General features: G+C 45.5%; 3 protein-coding genes across 3 annotated transcripts; 1 reads left to right on the forward strand and 2 right to left on the reverse strand.

Moving 5' to 3' along the window:
• Nucleotides 1-3805: 3805 nt before the first annotated feature.
• LOC125522721 (60S ribosomal protein L35a-1-like) lies at nucleotides 3806-5535 on the reverse strand. Its single transcript, XM_048687758.1, has 4 exons — nucleotides 5365-5535; nucleotides 5054-5282; nucleotides 4915-4957; nucleotides 3806-4014 (listed from the first exon to the last, which is right to left on the reverse strand). Exons 1-3 carry the CDS (start codon nucleotides 5430-5432, stop codon nucleotides 4916-4918), a joined length of 339 nt encoding a protein of 112 aa, XP_048543715.1. The 5' UTR covers nucleotides 5433-5535; the 3' UTR covers nucleotides 3806-4014; nucleotide 4915.
• Nucleotides 5536-5745: 210 nt separating this feature from the next.
• LOC125520962 lies at nucleotides 5746-13425 on the forward strand. Its single transcript, XM_048686003.1, has 9 exons — nucleotides 5746-5990; nucleotides 6742-8102; nucleotides 8189-8549; nucleotides 8977-9061; nucleotides 9634-9690; nucleotides 10408-10467; nucleotides 10556-10774; nucleotides 10869-12161; nucleotides 12550-13425. Exons 2-9 carry the CDS (start codon nucleotides 6791-6793, stop codon nucleotides 12874-12876), a joined length of 3714 nt encoding a protein of 1237 aa, XP_048541960.1. The 5' UTR covers nucleotides 5746-5990; nucleotides 6742-6790; the 3' UTR covers nucleotides 12877-13425.
• LOC125520963 (beta-1,3-galactosyltransferase 6-like) lies at nucleotides 13367-14664 on the reverse strand. Its single transcript, XM_048686004.1, has 2 exons — nucleotides 13826-14664; nucleotides 13367-13736 (listed from the first exon to the last, which is right to left on the reverse strand). The coding sequence occupies exons 1-2, from the start codon at nucleotides 14631-14633 to the stop codon at nucleotides 13507-13509; spliced, it is 1038 nt and encodes a 345-aa protein (XP_048541961.1). The 5' UTR covers nucleotides 14634-14664; the 3' UTR covers nucleotides 13367-13506.
• Nucleotides 14665-15048: the final 384 nt, after the last annotated feature.

The following is a 15048-nucleotide window of genomic DNA, read 5'->3' on the forward strand; positions in this document are numbered from 1 at the left end:
CTCACCTTCATGTCCTTAAAATACACCTTCTAGGAGCAGTAGTACATAAACTAAATCCTTACAAGTCAAAATAACTGAATCCCCCTGTTGTTATGTGCACAATTTTTTCGACCTAACAACATCCAGAAAGATACTAAATACAACAGTCTCGACACAACAAGAGAAACATGAGGAGAGAGAAAGGAGAATGTGAGTTCAACATGACAAGAGAAACAGAAGGAGAGAATACAACAATCATGACACAGCAAGAGAAACCGGAGGAGAGAAGGGAGAGTGCGAGTTCGAGGCATCATCAAGAAACCCGCCGCGCACGCCCGCAATCAGCTCCTGCACTACCAGGCAATAACCTGAAGACACTAATCTAGACCTAACAACATCTAGAAAGATAATATACAACAAGATAGTTCATACAACCAACAAGGAGACACCATCAGCAAAAAACAGCAGCCCCGACAATGACCCCAGACTCTAGAATGACGTATCTCAGTGCACCATCCTCATAAGTTCCTTGAAATGCTCCTTGGCAAAGCCTCAGTATGTTGGTGCATTGATCTTGAGCAGGTCCGCTCCCTACTTCAGCTCCTCCGCGTCATCTCCCTTATGAATACCTACCCAATACACCAAGAGAGAACATGAGACGAAAACAATTTTAAAAGGAGACTTGATCATCTTCTTTTTGAAGGTTGCTTTGTTATGAACCAACCAAATAGCCCAGCATATAAAAACCAACCCAACCGTGTAGATCCTTTCACCAAATGGTAAATGAGCACAACACCAAGAATGGAACTGCCAAATACTATTGGAGCAACACTCAATCCCAAAAACTAATCGAATAAGTGAAACCACTCTAGCAACAGAGCACTAAAAGAGCAGACGTGGGAGTGGGACAGGGGAGCGATGAGTGGGGCATGGGCGTGGGCGGTTTTCTTTTCCGGGGGGCGCTGGAGGTGGGCAGCGGGAGACATGGGGTTGGGAGGTACAACGCTAATTGCAATTAGCGCTAAATATCTGAGGACTTTAGGCCGTAGGATCTGCCATATGGACAGACAGAATGGATTTGGATCTCCACACTTCATGCTTTTATAGGGGTAGTAGATAGATGGATAGATTATGTAGGGGTGTTTTTAGAAGAAAAAATGGAAGGGAGGGGGGCATGCCCACCCCTAGCTCTGTCGCTGAGACTAAGTTCGAAGGACTAAAGTAAAGATAGTTTGCATATATCAGACCAGCCAGAGGCCATCGGACGGGAAGCATGACGTGCGCCCGGTTTGGCAATTAAGCAACATGATAGGTGGTGCAGCCCTACCGTTGCGATGATATGCATGAGGACGGCCTGGTGCTGGTGGTTGCACGTAGTTCTGATTTTGATCAACCTCATCCTCGTAATGGTCCTCAACCTGTGCAGTAGCAGCAGGAGCTACAGAAGCATCAACAGTAGAGACGAACCTCGTCCTAATTTGTTGCTGCTTTCAACTGCAGGAAGGAGCATATCTGGACGAGCGGGTGCCTAGGTGGCCGGATCTGGCGGCGGAGCTTGAAGCTAACGGCCATGGCGAGCTCCCTGTGCAAGTGAAGAGGGAGAGAGAGAGAGAGAGCGAGAGAGAGAGAGAGAGGCAAGGTCGACGAGAAGAAACAAGCGAAGGAGAGGAGAGGGGCACGAGCAGACACAGCTCGCCGGGGTTCTCACCGAGCACGCGTGGCACGGCGGACGGAGCGGCTCCGGTGACGGTCGAAGGGCGACACAGGCTTCACCGGGCACGCCACGGGACCGGCCTGCACCGCCAGGGCCCCGGCGAACGCGTCCACGAATGGGCGATACATGTCCAGGCGGAGCAGGGTGACGAGGTTGTACGGGTATGTGGTGCACGTTCTGTCGTTTCCTATGTTGTGGCTGCAGCCGGGCGCGTGGCAGCCTGGGACGTGGAAGGCAAAGCTCTACCCTGCTGTGTCGCCCAGCCGCCTACTCGACTGCACACAACGTGTTTGATAAAGTGCCAAAGAGAGAGGGGATGAGAAAGAAGAAGACCAAGTCAACTTGCCTGCGTGGCATTTTTTCCTTGCCAACTCAGCCCAGCAAACGAACCCTGCTGATTAGTGACGTCATCAAAACACTTAGCATTTTGAATCAGTGTTTTTTGCCACTGTCAATTTTTTGGTTTGGTGCGAAGTGTCACATTTTGTAAAGTGGTGATTTTCCTGGAGTTATGACACTAAAGTGGTGGTTCTGTGCATTTTACTCTATTGGGAGATATCAGACCTAACAAATAAGGTTAGGTTAGCACATGTCTGCACAAGTGTCATGCAATCATACTTACTTTCCTTTACTGATGATCTAATCAAATGAATATGCATCAATAGTACCATTTGACTGTGTTGCACATGCCACATGGAAGAAAAATTAGGAACGAATCAAATTCATCCCAAACACACAACCTAAGTATGCTTATATGCTGGAACTGGCAGAGAAGCCAACTACTTGTCGAATGTGGATCATCCTAACTTACTCATTGTCAAACTAATTATATAAACATTATTTATCAATAACACTAGTGCATTGTGCTCATATAGTGATATAGGCAAACACCGACAGAATTAGACAATACAAATATTTACATATGAAATTGAGATAAACTTGATCTAACATGCAAAAGCAGAATCCTATTAGACATCAATCCTCTAAACCTTGGGATTTTCAAATAGCCCATCATATGTTTTTTTTAACTTAATAGTCTACCGTATGTTCAAAACTTCAAATAAGGAAATAGCATATTGTATGATCAAATAGTATGTTGAATCCTCAAAGCCACTAGACAATTTAATCACTCAAGAGTAGTCATGAGTTCGTGAAGAAGAATATTAGCTATAACTAGTGAACCACATAGATAGTCTAATAATAGACACACAACAATGGCAATTGTTCACTGTGAAGCAGGAACATAATATGTATGTTGCATAGTTATTTTTACAGTCCACATAACATCTCCCGCTATAGTACTTTTACTGAAGAGAGCTCAATAATTTTTATTCAGATATTCCACTAGGTCGTGGCATATGAAAAATATCTTGCAATATTATTTATGAACACTCAAACCTGGTACCTTCAATGAGAAGCATTGGTCAAATAAAAAGCGCAACCAACTCCTGTAACCGTGCTCAATCTCCTTGCCACTCAAACCTAAAACACATATGACTTTGATGGACCATCAATTTTTTGCTAAAAGGGAGGGAGGAAGAGATTTATATAAGGGTTCTAAACAATGGTCATTGTGCTAAAATAGAACTTAAACCAAGATGCATCATTCCTACTTGCCCATGCATGTGAGCTATCTTTGCACCATGTTGCAGGCTATATGTTCGTTGGTTTATTATGCCTGATGCAAGAGATGTTTCTGAGCATCCAAAGGATGCCACGTTTTCATTTTAAGTAAATAATGTATTTATATCAAATCTTAAACTGTTTTATAGAGGTTCCCCTTGTTGTCAATCCAACCAGAAGGCAAATTGTTATGCAGCTCACATCTGGTCGGCCAAGCAAGCGTGCCACATAAACGTAAAGAAATATTTCTATAAACCAAAACTGCTGGAGAACGATCCCTAGGCTGAGCTTGGGAACCATATTCCACAATGCGGCTGCACAATGAAATAGACTGGGAATATGGACCATTCATGTTGGCATCAGGAATTTGGATCAGCAGTACCTATGGATGCAATCTGCTTCATGATCATATATGTCTGAGTTATCATATGGATCAAACAGCAGATAACCTATCATATAACACTCAAACATTGCAAAACAGTCACAAACTCATGACAAATTACGCTTTAGTGCTGATATAGAAATGTACTAAAATGGTCCACACATTTGACAAACAAGTCTAGCCAAAACTTCCACAGATTCTCAGAATACATGATCAGTTTCAGTTGCCAACATAGCATAGATTCACCATAAAATGACATTTCTCGGCTCATGACAATCGCAAGAAACAAGCATTACTGGCCCTAGATCGAAAAAACCTGCATTGAACAAAACAAAAAGAGAAGCAACGTTAGCATAGCCAACCCAATGGATGTATCAAACACAGCTAGAATGACAAATAGCAAATCATGTTCATAATTTGAGGCAACACAAGACAGTATCTCATATCAGAAAATTAGACCAACTTTATGCTGCTAAAAATAAGGAATGGCATTCCAATGAAATGATAGCCCTCAAACTTCTGATGTCAAAACATTAACTAGGTGACTTCCAATCTTAATTATGCAACTCTACCATAACATCAAATCTAAAACCTGCTTACCAGTAATTTGCAATAGCAAAATAATCAGCAGTTTGAGGTACAAACTAATGCACTCAAGTGAAGTCAGCTTTTTCTAATAAAAACGTTTCATGTAAGCACATTCCCCCACTGTTCATACTGTGAGCCTTCTAGATTGACAAACGGCACAAGCCTTGGTATCTACTCCCTCAAAAACTAATAACACTCAAGGGTAGTGTCTAAAACGCTCTTATATTATGAGACGTAGGGAGTAAATAACATTCCAAAAACAGAACACTAGAACTAGCAACAAAGCTAATAATAATTTACAATGTTAACAGATCAAACTGGATACAGTACAGATTAACAACTCAGTATTGCTTAGAAGGCATCATTCAGGGATAAAAAATCCCAGAACACAGAAACCTACATGAACCAGATTGACCAAAGGCAAACCATTAATATCTCGATGGACACATTGCACAAGTTCATCTACTTTAGGCATACTTTATATTTCGAGTACACTTGGAATTCTATCACATTCATCCGAGTCATTCTCAAGGCGCAGGACAAAATGCAACACACATGCTAGAGTAAATCACACAGAGCAAAGCAACAGCCTTAAACAAACATCAGCGATAGTGCAGCAGACGCTAACCTTAGATGCTGCTCGGGTACATGAACACCCTGACCTTGCGCCCCTGCACAACGCAAAGCAACAAACGGCCTCAGCAAAAATCACCAGCAATCAAGCAAGCAAGCAGCGCATCGTAAACCAAGGGCGGGCGGGCACTGACCATGGACTCGGCGGGGAGGTTGGACTTGAACTGGGCGCGGACGACGCCGGAGTTGCCGTGCGGGCGGGTGATCTTGCCCCAGAGGCAGCGGTAGTGGGTGCCGTTGCTCTTGGTCTTGGCCTTGTAGACGTACGCCAGGCGCTTCCCGGCGTACCACGCCACGTCCTCCTTGGTGTTCACCCCCTCGACCTGCACCAGCGACGTGCTCTCGTACTGGTTCGACTTGGACCTGCAAAAATTTCCCCGCTTCCCCATCAGCGCGCCGCCATGAAATGAACGGCCAGATCCGGCGAGAAGGAGGGGCCGCTCACCTCTTGAAGCCGAGGATGGTGCCCCGGACGTAGAGCCTGACGCGCTGCCCCGTGCGTCCCTTCACCATGGCTGCTGCTTCCTTACGCCGCCGGAGACGAGGAGCTCGGTGGGTTGGGGTGGGGGCTTCGTGTGGGAGAGGACGACGCGACGGCGGCCGCTGGCGGAGGCGGCTTATATGTAGGCAGCGGCCGATATCTGGACGGCGCGGATCGCCTCTCCGCGCGGGGCGGACGGCTCGATCTGCCTCGGCACGGTGGGTCGGAGCGGGCTAGGGTTTGACGAATGTCACGGCGGCAAGATGGGCTGCACGGGCGGTGGGCTTGTTTCACCTCTACGCGTGGGCCTCGCCAGGCCCATGAGTCCACTTAACGGGTCGCGAGCCGGTCCGCCACCCGATTTCGATCGGTTCGTTCCGCTGGGGGGTAACCGACCACGTACGGCCGCACCCTCTTCCCCCGTCGCCGTCGTCCGCCTCCGCCGCCGACGCCGCGCGTCCTTCCCCCGCGAGGCCGCCGCCGGCGCCGAGCTCTCCCTCCCAGGAGCCGAGGTCGGCTCGTCCCTTGCCCGGTTCAACGCGCCTCTCGCTCGCGCCCCCTCGGCGGAGGGAGGTCGCCGGGTCCAAAGTGTAAGCCCTAATTTCACCTCCTTGCCCCGATCTTTTTCATCAATTTCATCGGGACTGCCGAAGGCCCGTTCTGTCGGTAGCGAATTTGGAAGTTTCTCTCACCAGGAAACCTGCAATTTTGGTTCCCCTTCACACCAAAATTCTGTAAATCCGGGCGCTATTATGCTACTAGGGTTCGAATATGCTTGGTAACTAGTCTATTTTGTTCGTGCTTCACCCTTGTTTTGGCCGGATTGCGTTGTTTGTAGGATATATATGCCTCTTCCTAAGTATTACACTCTAGGCATGTCTACTTTGTGGCTGTATACATTCTAGTCACCATCCATTGCGACTTGATTCTCCAAAGACTTGGAAGATATGATTTATTGTAAAAAAAGCCGACTGAAATGCATGAAGAAAGTTTTGTTCATCATCTTAATCCTTGATAATCACATGGTATTGTATGTACTGTAGCTAAAGATGTAATCATTAAAGAATTTACATTTGCGACCGTCGAGTTAAATACTAAATGAGCTTTTGTGACTTAATATCATTCCCAAAACTTAAATGACCGTCTTGCACCTATAAGTCATCTCCTATAAAAAGCTAAAATTACTTCGCCACGATCCTTGACGGCTTTACCTACGTGTTATTTAAGGCATTTGCTATATGTATTAGTCTTATGTTTCATTGCCGTGCCTCTTGTTATTGTTTCTAGCAAGCAACAGTTTTAAGACTGTTAACTTATTTGTCTTCACCTAATGAATGACAGGGTGTAGGCAGTTCTACTGTTTGCCTAAGCTACCCTTGCTTCATTTAGTATGGACGTCGATGATGATGTGGAGGACGATGACATGGATTTCAACCCTTTATATAGGGAAGGATCACCATCCGAGACCTCGTCAAGCCTCACCTCAGAGGCAGAATGCGAGGGAACTAGCTTTCAAAATCAACCAAGCACTGAGGTGCTTCTTCGCAATAGTCCTGGTAATGGAAATGCAGGTGATTGTGTACTTCCCACAGAAAGTTTGTCAGCCAAAGGTGCCTGCAAAGAAAATGCAGGTGATTGTGTGCTTCCCAAAGAAAGTTTGTCAGCCAAAGGTGCCTGCAAAGAAAATGTTCCAGCGAGCAGTTCTACCCAGTTGCATTGTGAGAATGGAGAAGGCCGTGTTAATGGATTGGGAAAGAAACCCTTACAGACTGTAGCTTCCTTCTCTCCACCAGTACAGAATACTCATCCCCTGTTGCATGAAGGTACCGAGGAAGATGCAATCTGCAGGCGGACACGGGCAAGATACTCTCTGGCAAATTACGCACTTGACGAGTTAGAGACCTTTCTCCAGGAATCTGACGATGATGGTGACCTGCAGAATGTTGATGAGGAAGAGGAATACCGCAAGTTTCTTTCAGCTGTCCTGTCTGGTGGAGGCGATGGCACGCAGCCTTGCCAGGGGGATGAAACCCAGGATGAAGATGAGAATGATGCGGACTTTGAGCTCGAAATTGAGGAGGCCCTGGAAAGTGATGGTGGTGAAAATGTCGAGAATGATAAGAACATAAATGGTAGGAATAAGAAAGATGGTCATAGGCCTCAGACTAGGAAGAAGAGACCTGAGTCGTCTAGGGCAGTCAATCATCAACAGGAATCAACTAAACCTAATTTGCGACCGATTGTCCCAAATTTCTCACCTACACCCCAGGTTCCTGGGCAGTATCCATCCCAGAACATCAATGTCCCTTCCTCATCATCATCAGCAACTGGTGCTGCTGTAGTGAAGGGGTTTACTGATGAGCAACTTGGCCAATTGCATATTTTGATATATGAACATGTTCAGCTCATGATCCAAACCTTCTCTCTATGCGTTCTTGACCCATCTAAACAGCGTGTGGCTGCTGATGTTAAAAAAATGATAGTTGAGTTGGTTGGCTACCGTGATCAAGCATTGGCTAGGAAAAACACTATACGTCAACAATTCTATTTTGAAGGGCAGCATCTTCGGTCAGCAATTAGTCATGCTTCTTCTGAGACCTCGCAATGCCAATGGATTCCATTAATTAAGAATCCTGTTATGTCCATCCTTGATGTCTCACCACTTCATTTGGCCCTCAGCTATTTAAGTGATGTTGCAGGCGGTGAGTACGCAAGTACCCTTTTTTTGCAAATACTCTTTTTCATCTTGTTTGCCATGACTTAAAATCTTTTTTTACTCAATTGACAGCTGTTGTGAAGTATAGAAAAAGCCATGTGGATGGCACTCCAGAGAGGATCCGCTTTAGGAAAGAACCTCTTTTTCCATCACCGGTACTTAGCACTGGCAGAGATGCTAACAATATTTCTCAAGACAGACCAAATAATGTGTCCACATCAACACCAGCTTCACCTGGCCAGTCACAGCCCAAGAAATCATTAGCTGCTACCCTTTTTGAGAGTACTAAAAAGGAGTCGGTTGCTCTTGTTCCATTTGATATTGCAAGATTGGCGCAGAGATTTTATCCACTATTCAATTTTTCGCTGTTTCCTCATAAGCCACCTCCCGCAGCTATGGTCAGTAGACTGCTTTTCACTGATGCAGAGGACGGGTATGATTTACATTTTCACTAACGTTTATAAGGCATGCATTATGGTTTTCTTTTCTGTTAATTCTAATCTATCCATGATGCATGAATTTCAATCTTCAAAATGTAAGGTTTAAGGAATGCTGAATGTCGAAATTTTATTGTAGTCTCCATTGAGGTTGTAATGTTTTCTTTCCTGTATTACTGTCACTGTTTTATGCAATTTGTATCTGGCTTTACGAAGCTGTCCTTTCATCTTCATATTGAAATTTTTGTAAGGTCTCCTTTTGGGTGGTTAATCGTATTAAGTTTGATATTTTTTGTCCACTTGCTTAGTGTGGCATCATATATTACCCTTTTCAATTGCATGATTATATATCACCCAAATACAACTGTGCTATCATTTGTTTTCTTGGCTATGTAACATTCTTACTTTATGTTCTGCCTGCAGGTTATTAGCTCTAGGACTTCTGGAATATAATAATGACTGGGAAGCGATACAAAAGCGTTTTCTTCCTTGCAAGTCAACGCATCAGGTACAATTGTGGTGCCATTTATTTGTTTCATTGAGTACCTCACAGTTTTCTATTATTTGCTAGACATACCAATTTAGTATTCTCATCACTTGTTTGGTGCCCTTGGTGTTATGACAGACTTTGTCTGACTATCAGATAGTATGAAGAAATGGAATTCATTAAAGAGTGGGTATTAGAAACAAGTGTTGTTTTGATTGTATTAACATGGCAGTGAGAGTTTCCAAACTGCTGGGTGCTGGCACTATGGCCGGCCTAATTTGATATCTACTCCTAATAACTAATACACCAGGTTGCATGTTTTGAATAAAGATTTGGTGACTCTTATATGCTTAATTTCAACAAAGGCTACTGCCTGTAAATTGTTCTGCTTTTGTTGCCGTTATACGAGCAAGCTTAGATCAATCTTGATCCTCTAATCTCAGCTAAGAACCACAACTCCAGATCATATGGGGAAATTCTTATTTTGCCCAGTGCTTAGTTTAGTCTCTTGACCAAGTTTTCAGCTGCTCAAAATCCTGGTTTCTCTTTGTATGCTTTATGCTGTTTCAGTAACATAACTTTTTGTAGTGTAGATATTTGTGAGACAGAAGAACCGCAGCTCAGCAAAAGCTACTGACAATCCAGTCAAGGTAAGTAAGTATACATCTTTCCATTTACTGGTACATAATATGCTTAAGGAATTCTTATAAGCCTTTGAGGTTCAAGAATATTTCTAAGGTCTTAACTGATTAGCATAAGTATGGGGTGCCGGTTCATCCCATCGTCTAGTTTTGAAACTGATATGTGTTTCGTCGGCAGAGACTTCTTTTCTATAATGATTTTCTAAGTACTGAAGCCCCTTAAGAAGTATTGGCAGTGTTTGAATCACCATTATTTTAATCTTTTATGTTTTTGCAACATATCTTTTCAGTTTTTCTTATGTGTCAACGTAAAGTAGGACTAAAAAAATCCCTGGGAAACTGTAAAAGCTAACTTCTGTAATATGGACCATATCACATTTGGTTATTATAATTAGAAGCAAGCTGAGAAATGACTTCTACCAGCTCTATTTTTAAAGGGTATAGAACAATGACGAAATTTATAGTGCTTTGGTGGGGCTCTATGATCTTACCTCTTGTCACTGGAAGTTTCAAAGAGCACTCCTGTGTGTTTTAAAGTAGTAGGTCAATATGTTCCCGTTTAGCAAAAACCAATACCGATTTGAAACTGTGATGACCCAATCCTCGTGCTCTACTGGCTGTTATGGTGATCCCCAATAGGATGTAGATGTTGATCTACTTAACTGCTGTCTTTGAAAAAATCAACATACTACCAAAGTACTGAGCATATTTGTCGAAATAATGCAGGATGTGCGCCGTATGAAGAATTCTCCATTGACTAGTGAGGAAGTGCAGCGTATCGAAGAGGTGGTTATATCTGTGTCTGCAGACTATCTTCTGTTCCCTGTTGAATTGGTATTTGCTTAATTTTCCCCTCATTCCTATGTTGATGCAGGGGCTCAAGATATTCAAACATGATTGGACATCTGTTTGGAAGTTTGTTGTGCCATACAGAGATCCTTCACTGCTCCAGCGTCAGTGGAGAGTTGCCAATGGAATCCAGCGATCTTACAGTAAAAGTGAGGCTTTGAAAGCAAAGAGGAGAACATATGAAGCGAAGAGGAGGCAATTAAAAGCTTCCATGGCTGATTCACAAGTAGGTCGTGAGCAGGAGGTTAGTGTGTTACCGAACTCACAAGAGAACCTTGAATACCTATTTCCATTTAGACTAGTGTTATTGAGCATGATGTATATTGCTTTCGTGACAGACTGATAATGATGCTTTTGAGGATGTTGAAAATGATGATGATGATGATGATGATGATGATGATGGTGATGATCCATATGTCAATGAAGCATTTTTAGCAGACACAGAGAATAGGAGCATGAATATGATGCAAACGGGCACCAGCCTCAATGATGAATGTGGTTCTGCATATGGCCGCTTTGAGCAGCATAAAAGAAATGGTACGCATCATGGTGTCGGCGCTGCATATATACCTTTTAGCTCTTGCGCTTCTGATGGTCCTTCAACTAAAAGGGTGTTTGGTGTGACTTTGGATGAACCGCAAGCTTCACAATTGTCTAAAGAGAAAGGTAGCCATGTCGTCAAGTTGGCCCCAGATTTGCCTCCTGTAAACCTTCCTCCTTCTGTCCGTGTGATATCTCAGATGGAATTTCATCAGAATGCGGCGCAGGATCTGTTTCCTGTGCCACCTCCAACCTTTACAGAATGTGTTTACACACAGCTAAATCTTTTCCCTCATCATAGTACTACTGACAGATCGCAACAACATGGGCGTGATGCACGTTCGATGGAAGATGGCGCTGAGCAAGATTTTCAAATGCATCCTTTGCTTTTTCAGCATCCTCGAGAAGTGCTTTCGTCACATAGCCATTCGGTTCAAAATCTTACTAGTCATTCAAGAAATTATAATCTTTTCCCTTTTGAGAAAGTTCAAGTTGAGAAAAGTAATACGCAGACTACAGATGGCATGGAAAGAGCTCCTGTCAATGCTAATACCATCGACTTCCATCCTCTGCTGCAAAGACCTGAAGCTGAGATGCATGTGGAAGTACCAGAAGAGGACTGTCGTCCACTTTCTAATCAATCTGACGGTCGTATTAGGGAACCTCCAGTGGATGACCAGTCAACAGTTAGGGAAGCGTCGACAAGCGAAAGAGAGAACGGTATTGATATGCAAGAATCCACAAGCCCTTGTGAGAGGGATACCAACATTGATTTGGACATTCATTTATGTTCCTCAGTGGATTTCAGGATTGCAAATGATTTGAGAAGTACTCCTAGTAAATCCAGAATTCAGCCAGAAAGGCCTGTGAAGGACAGAGCTAGTATTTTGAATTTACAGCCTGGGAATGCTAGTCCTCATCATGACACTGAAAGGCCTGGTGAGGAAACAATGCAAGGCATTGTAATGGAACAAGAAGAATTAAGTGATTCCGAGGAAGAGAGCCAGCATGTTGAGTTTGAATGTGAGGAAATGGATGATTCTGAAGACGAGCAAGTTCAGGGCACAGAACCTTGTTCGACTACAAACAAGGTAATGCTTGGCACATGAATCTGGTGTTGCACTGTACTGTGTTTTTTCCCTCTTCTGCTATGCTATGATTAAATGTCGAGCACTGCGCTAATGATGTTTCAAGATGTTTTGTACTGTGTTTTTTCCTCTTCTGCTATGCTATGATTAAATGTCAAGCACTGCGCTACTGATGTTTCAAGATGTTTGTCTTCTATGTTTGGTGTTGTATTGTGGACTGATTCTCGCATGTTCTCACACCAAAATTATCAGCCGATCATTGATTGGTGATGAAATTAAAAAAAAATCTTTCCTCCTGAATGATTTGAATGTTTTCGAGCCTTTATTCTCTGCATGTTGTTTTTCTTGTTCTTGAAGCTCGCCGATAACATGTACGTATTTCATTGTGCAGGGAACTTCAGCATCAATTGTTTGTTCAGAGTTGCAAGAAAATAATGACCAGTGTCAAACCCAACAAGGATTAAAACAGGTGGCCAAACAGGGTGTGGGTTCAAAACGGAAATCGCGTGGGTCTTCTAGTGCAAGGTCGGTCAGAGCAAAGTCGAAGCCAACGGATGCAGATGCAGAAAAGCACACAGGAACTAGAAGAAGCCGACGGATATCCAGGTCCAGATCTCGAGCGAGTGAATCTAGCCAGGCCAAAATGCCGGAAGAGGCAGGTCCTGAACATAAGTCCAGTGAGTCAAGAAGGTCTAGAAAGAGCCCTGCCCCGAGTTAAAAGGTCTCTAGCGTTTCATTTCTTTGCACAAGATATCTGCTGTGCTCACCTTGCTGCATCCGCCAGACGATAACTACAGCTGATTATTCGCCAGTGGAGATGGACATGCCAACCATTTGTTGGCGCATACCCCTTGTCAGATGATCGCCCGAACAGGGAATTCATGTCTGGAGCCGAGTAGAGAAACTGAAATGGTGAGGATGGTCTACTACATGTATAGCCATGCCGTTCATAAAGTCGACTAGCTGTCGGTGAGCGTGGGAAAGCATTCCCTCTAGTAAAGATCCAAGCGCGCCAGGGATGGTGAGGTCCTTTCTCGGATCGAATTGGCGAGTAGATATTTCACCTTCCTGTCTCCAGGAAGGCCTCTGGTTCATCCTGTACATCTAGCATGGCTGTTCATTGTATTTTAGTTCTTTCTAGTGAGCTCTTATCAGTGCAGAGAAATGATGCTCTTATAAGTGGAAAATAATGCAACATTCAGGCCCTGTTTGGAAACTCTGGAATTCAGCGTTTAATTAATGCCAAATGTATGATATGCATGTGAAACTGCTGGGTTTCTAGACAGGCTGCCGTTCAGTGAGGCAGTTTGACTCTGCAAATTTACAGGTCTGTCTTCCACATATGAATCTATGAGCTCCCCTCTCTGGAAGGCCGGAGATCGCCGGAGGTGGCGTTGAAGTGCGCCAGCGTGTGCGCCCACCTGATGTCCGCCTTGAGCTGGTGCACGCCGATGGTGTCCTCCAGGAAATCCTTGGCCTCGGCGCTCTTGTAGTCGTACATCCTGGGGAAGATGTTCACCCTGTTCTTTGCCTTGCCCCCCTCGTTCAGCCAGTTCCCCATGGTCACGTCCTCCACACCTTATGCACACGCCATTAGTTTCGAGGACATGTGATGACAGATGTTCTACTGGACTTTTTTATGGTTCACAAGCAGAGGGAGGGCGTACCTTTGGCCTTCCTCCTGACCATGTCGGAGGCGGTGATCCACTGGACGAGGTCCCAGGAGAGCGCGTACCCCATGCCGAGCATGAACGGCGGCGACACCCGGTCCATGAACGGCAGGCCCACGCCGTAGTACATGTCCTCCCGCGGCGCCCGCCGCAGCGTCTCCACCAGCGCGTCCAGCCGGAGGTACGTGTCGTCGTCCACCTTCATCACGTAGTCGTACGGCGGCCTGCGGCCCTCGCCGCCGGAGGCGCCGAGCATGGCCGGCAGGTCCGAGAAGTAGGTGTACGTCTTGCCGTCCTCGGCGTTCTCGGTGCAGTTGAAGAGCAGCACGTCGCCGTAGGCGCGGCGCTCCAGCGCCACGAACGCGCCGTGCTCGGGCGGCATCGGCCGCGCGCAGAGCGCGAACCGGACGTCCACCCGCGCCGCGCCGCGGAGGGCCGCCGTCTGCTGCAGCGCGTACGCCATCCGGATCAGGTGCCTCCGGGAGTGCTTCTTGGGCATCGTGTGCACGCCGAGGAGGATGCGGAGCTGGCCCGGGCGGCGGCCCCCGTCGTCCGCCACCAACGCCGCCGACGCCGACGCCGCTGGTTGGGCGGCGGCGGCGGCGCGGACGTCGGCTCCCGTGAAGCAGCTGGCGACGCTGACCGGGTTGCGCAGGTAGGCGGGGAAGGCGATGCAGAGCAGGGTGAGGAGGAGGACGAGGGCCATGGCGCAGTAGGACGGCCTCCCGAAGTACGACGAGGCCGACATTGCTCGACCTTGGGTTGTGTGCAATGAATGGAGCACGGCACACATGTGCAGTTGCATACATATATAGTAGTACCAGGTCACGAGGTGTGGAATTGAAGCACTGCTAGCTGTTCTGTCGTTTGCCCATGGGAAATGTTCTTTACACTTGATTTATTTTTGTTTTGAGTAGAAAATATGTTCGATTTGATTTTTAATAAAGCCGCGGAGATACTCTTGGAAACGTTACTGGCCAGTACTCAATGCCACTTTATCATACACCTACCGTATTGATAAATATGGTATGAACGCGTCTAGCTAGTAATTTGCTGGTGAGTGGTTCTAAACACACATCCATAAGAAGAATACTTTTTTTTCACTCCCACTGAAAAGGAAGCGGTGACTCATCTTGTTTGTGCGCCCTCACACGTTTGTTGGCTAGTGATTCTTAGACACACACCCATAAAAAGAAGTCCATGCCTACACACTCCAACTA

The sequence above is a fragment of the Triticum urartu genome, chromosome 7, assembly GCF_003073215.2.
Source record: "Triticum urartu cultivar G1812 chromosome 7, Tu2.1, whole genome shotgun sequence".
Classification (NCBI taxonomy): domain Eukaryota; kingdom Viridiplantae; phylum Streptophyta; class Magnoliopsida; order Poales; family Poaceae; genus Triticum; species Triticum urartu.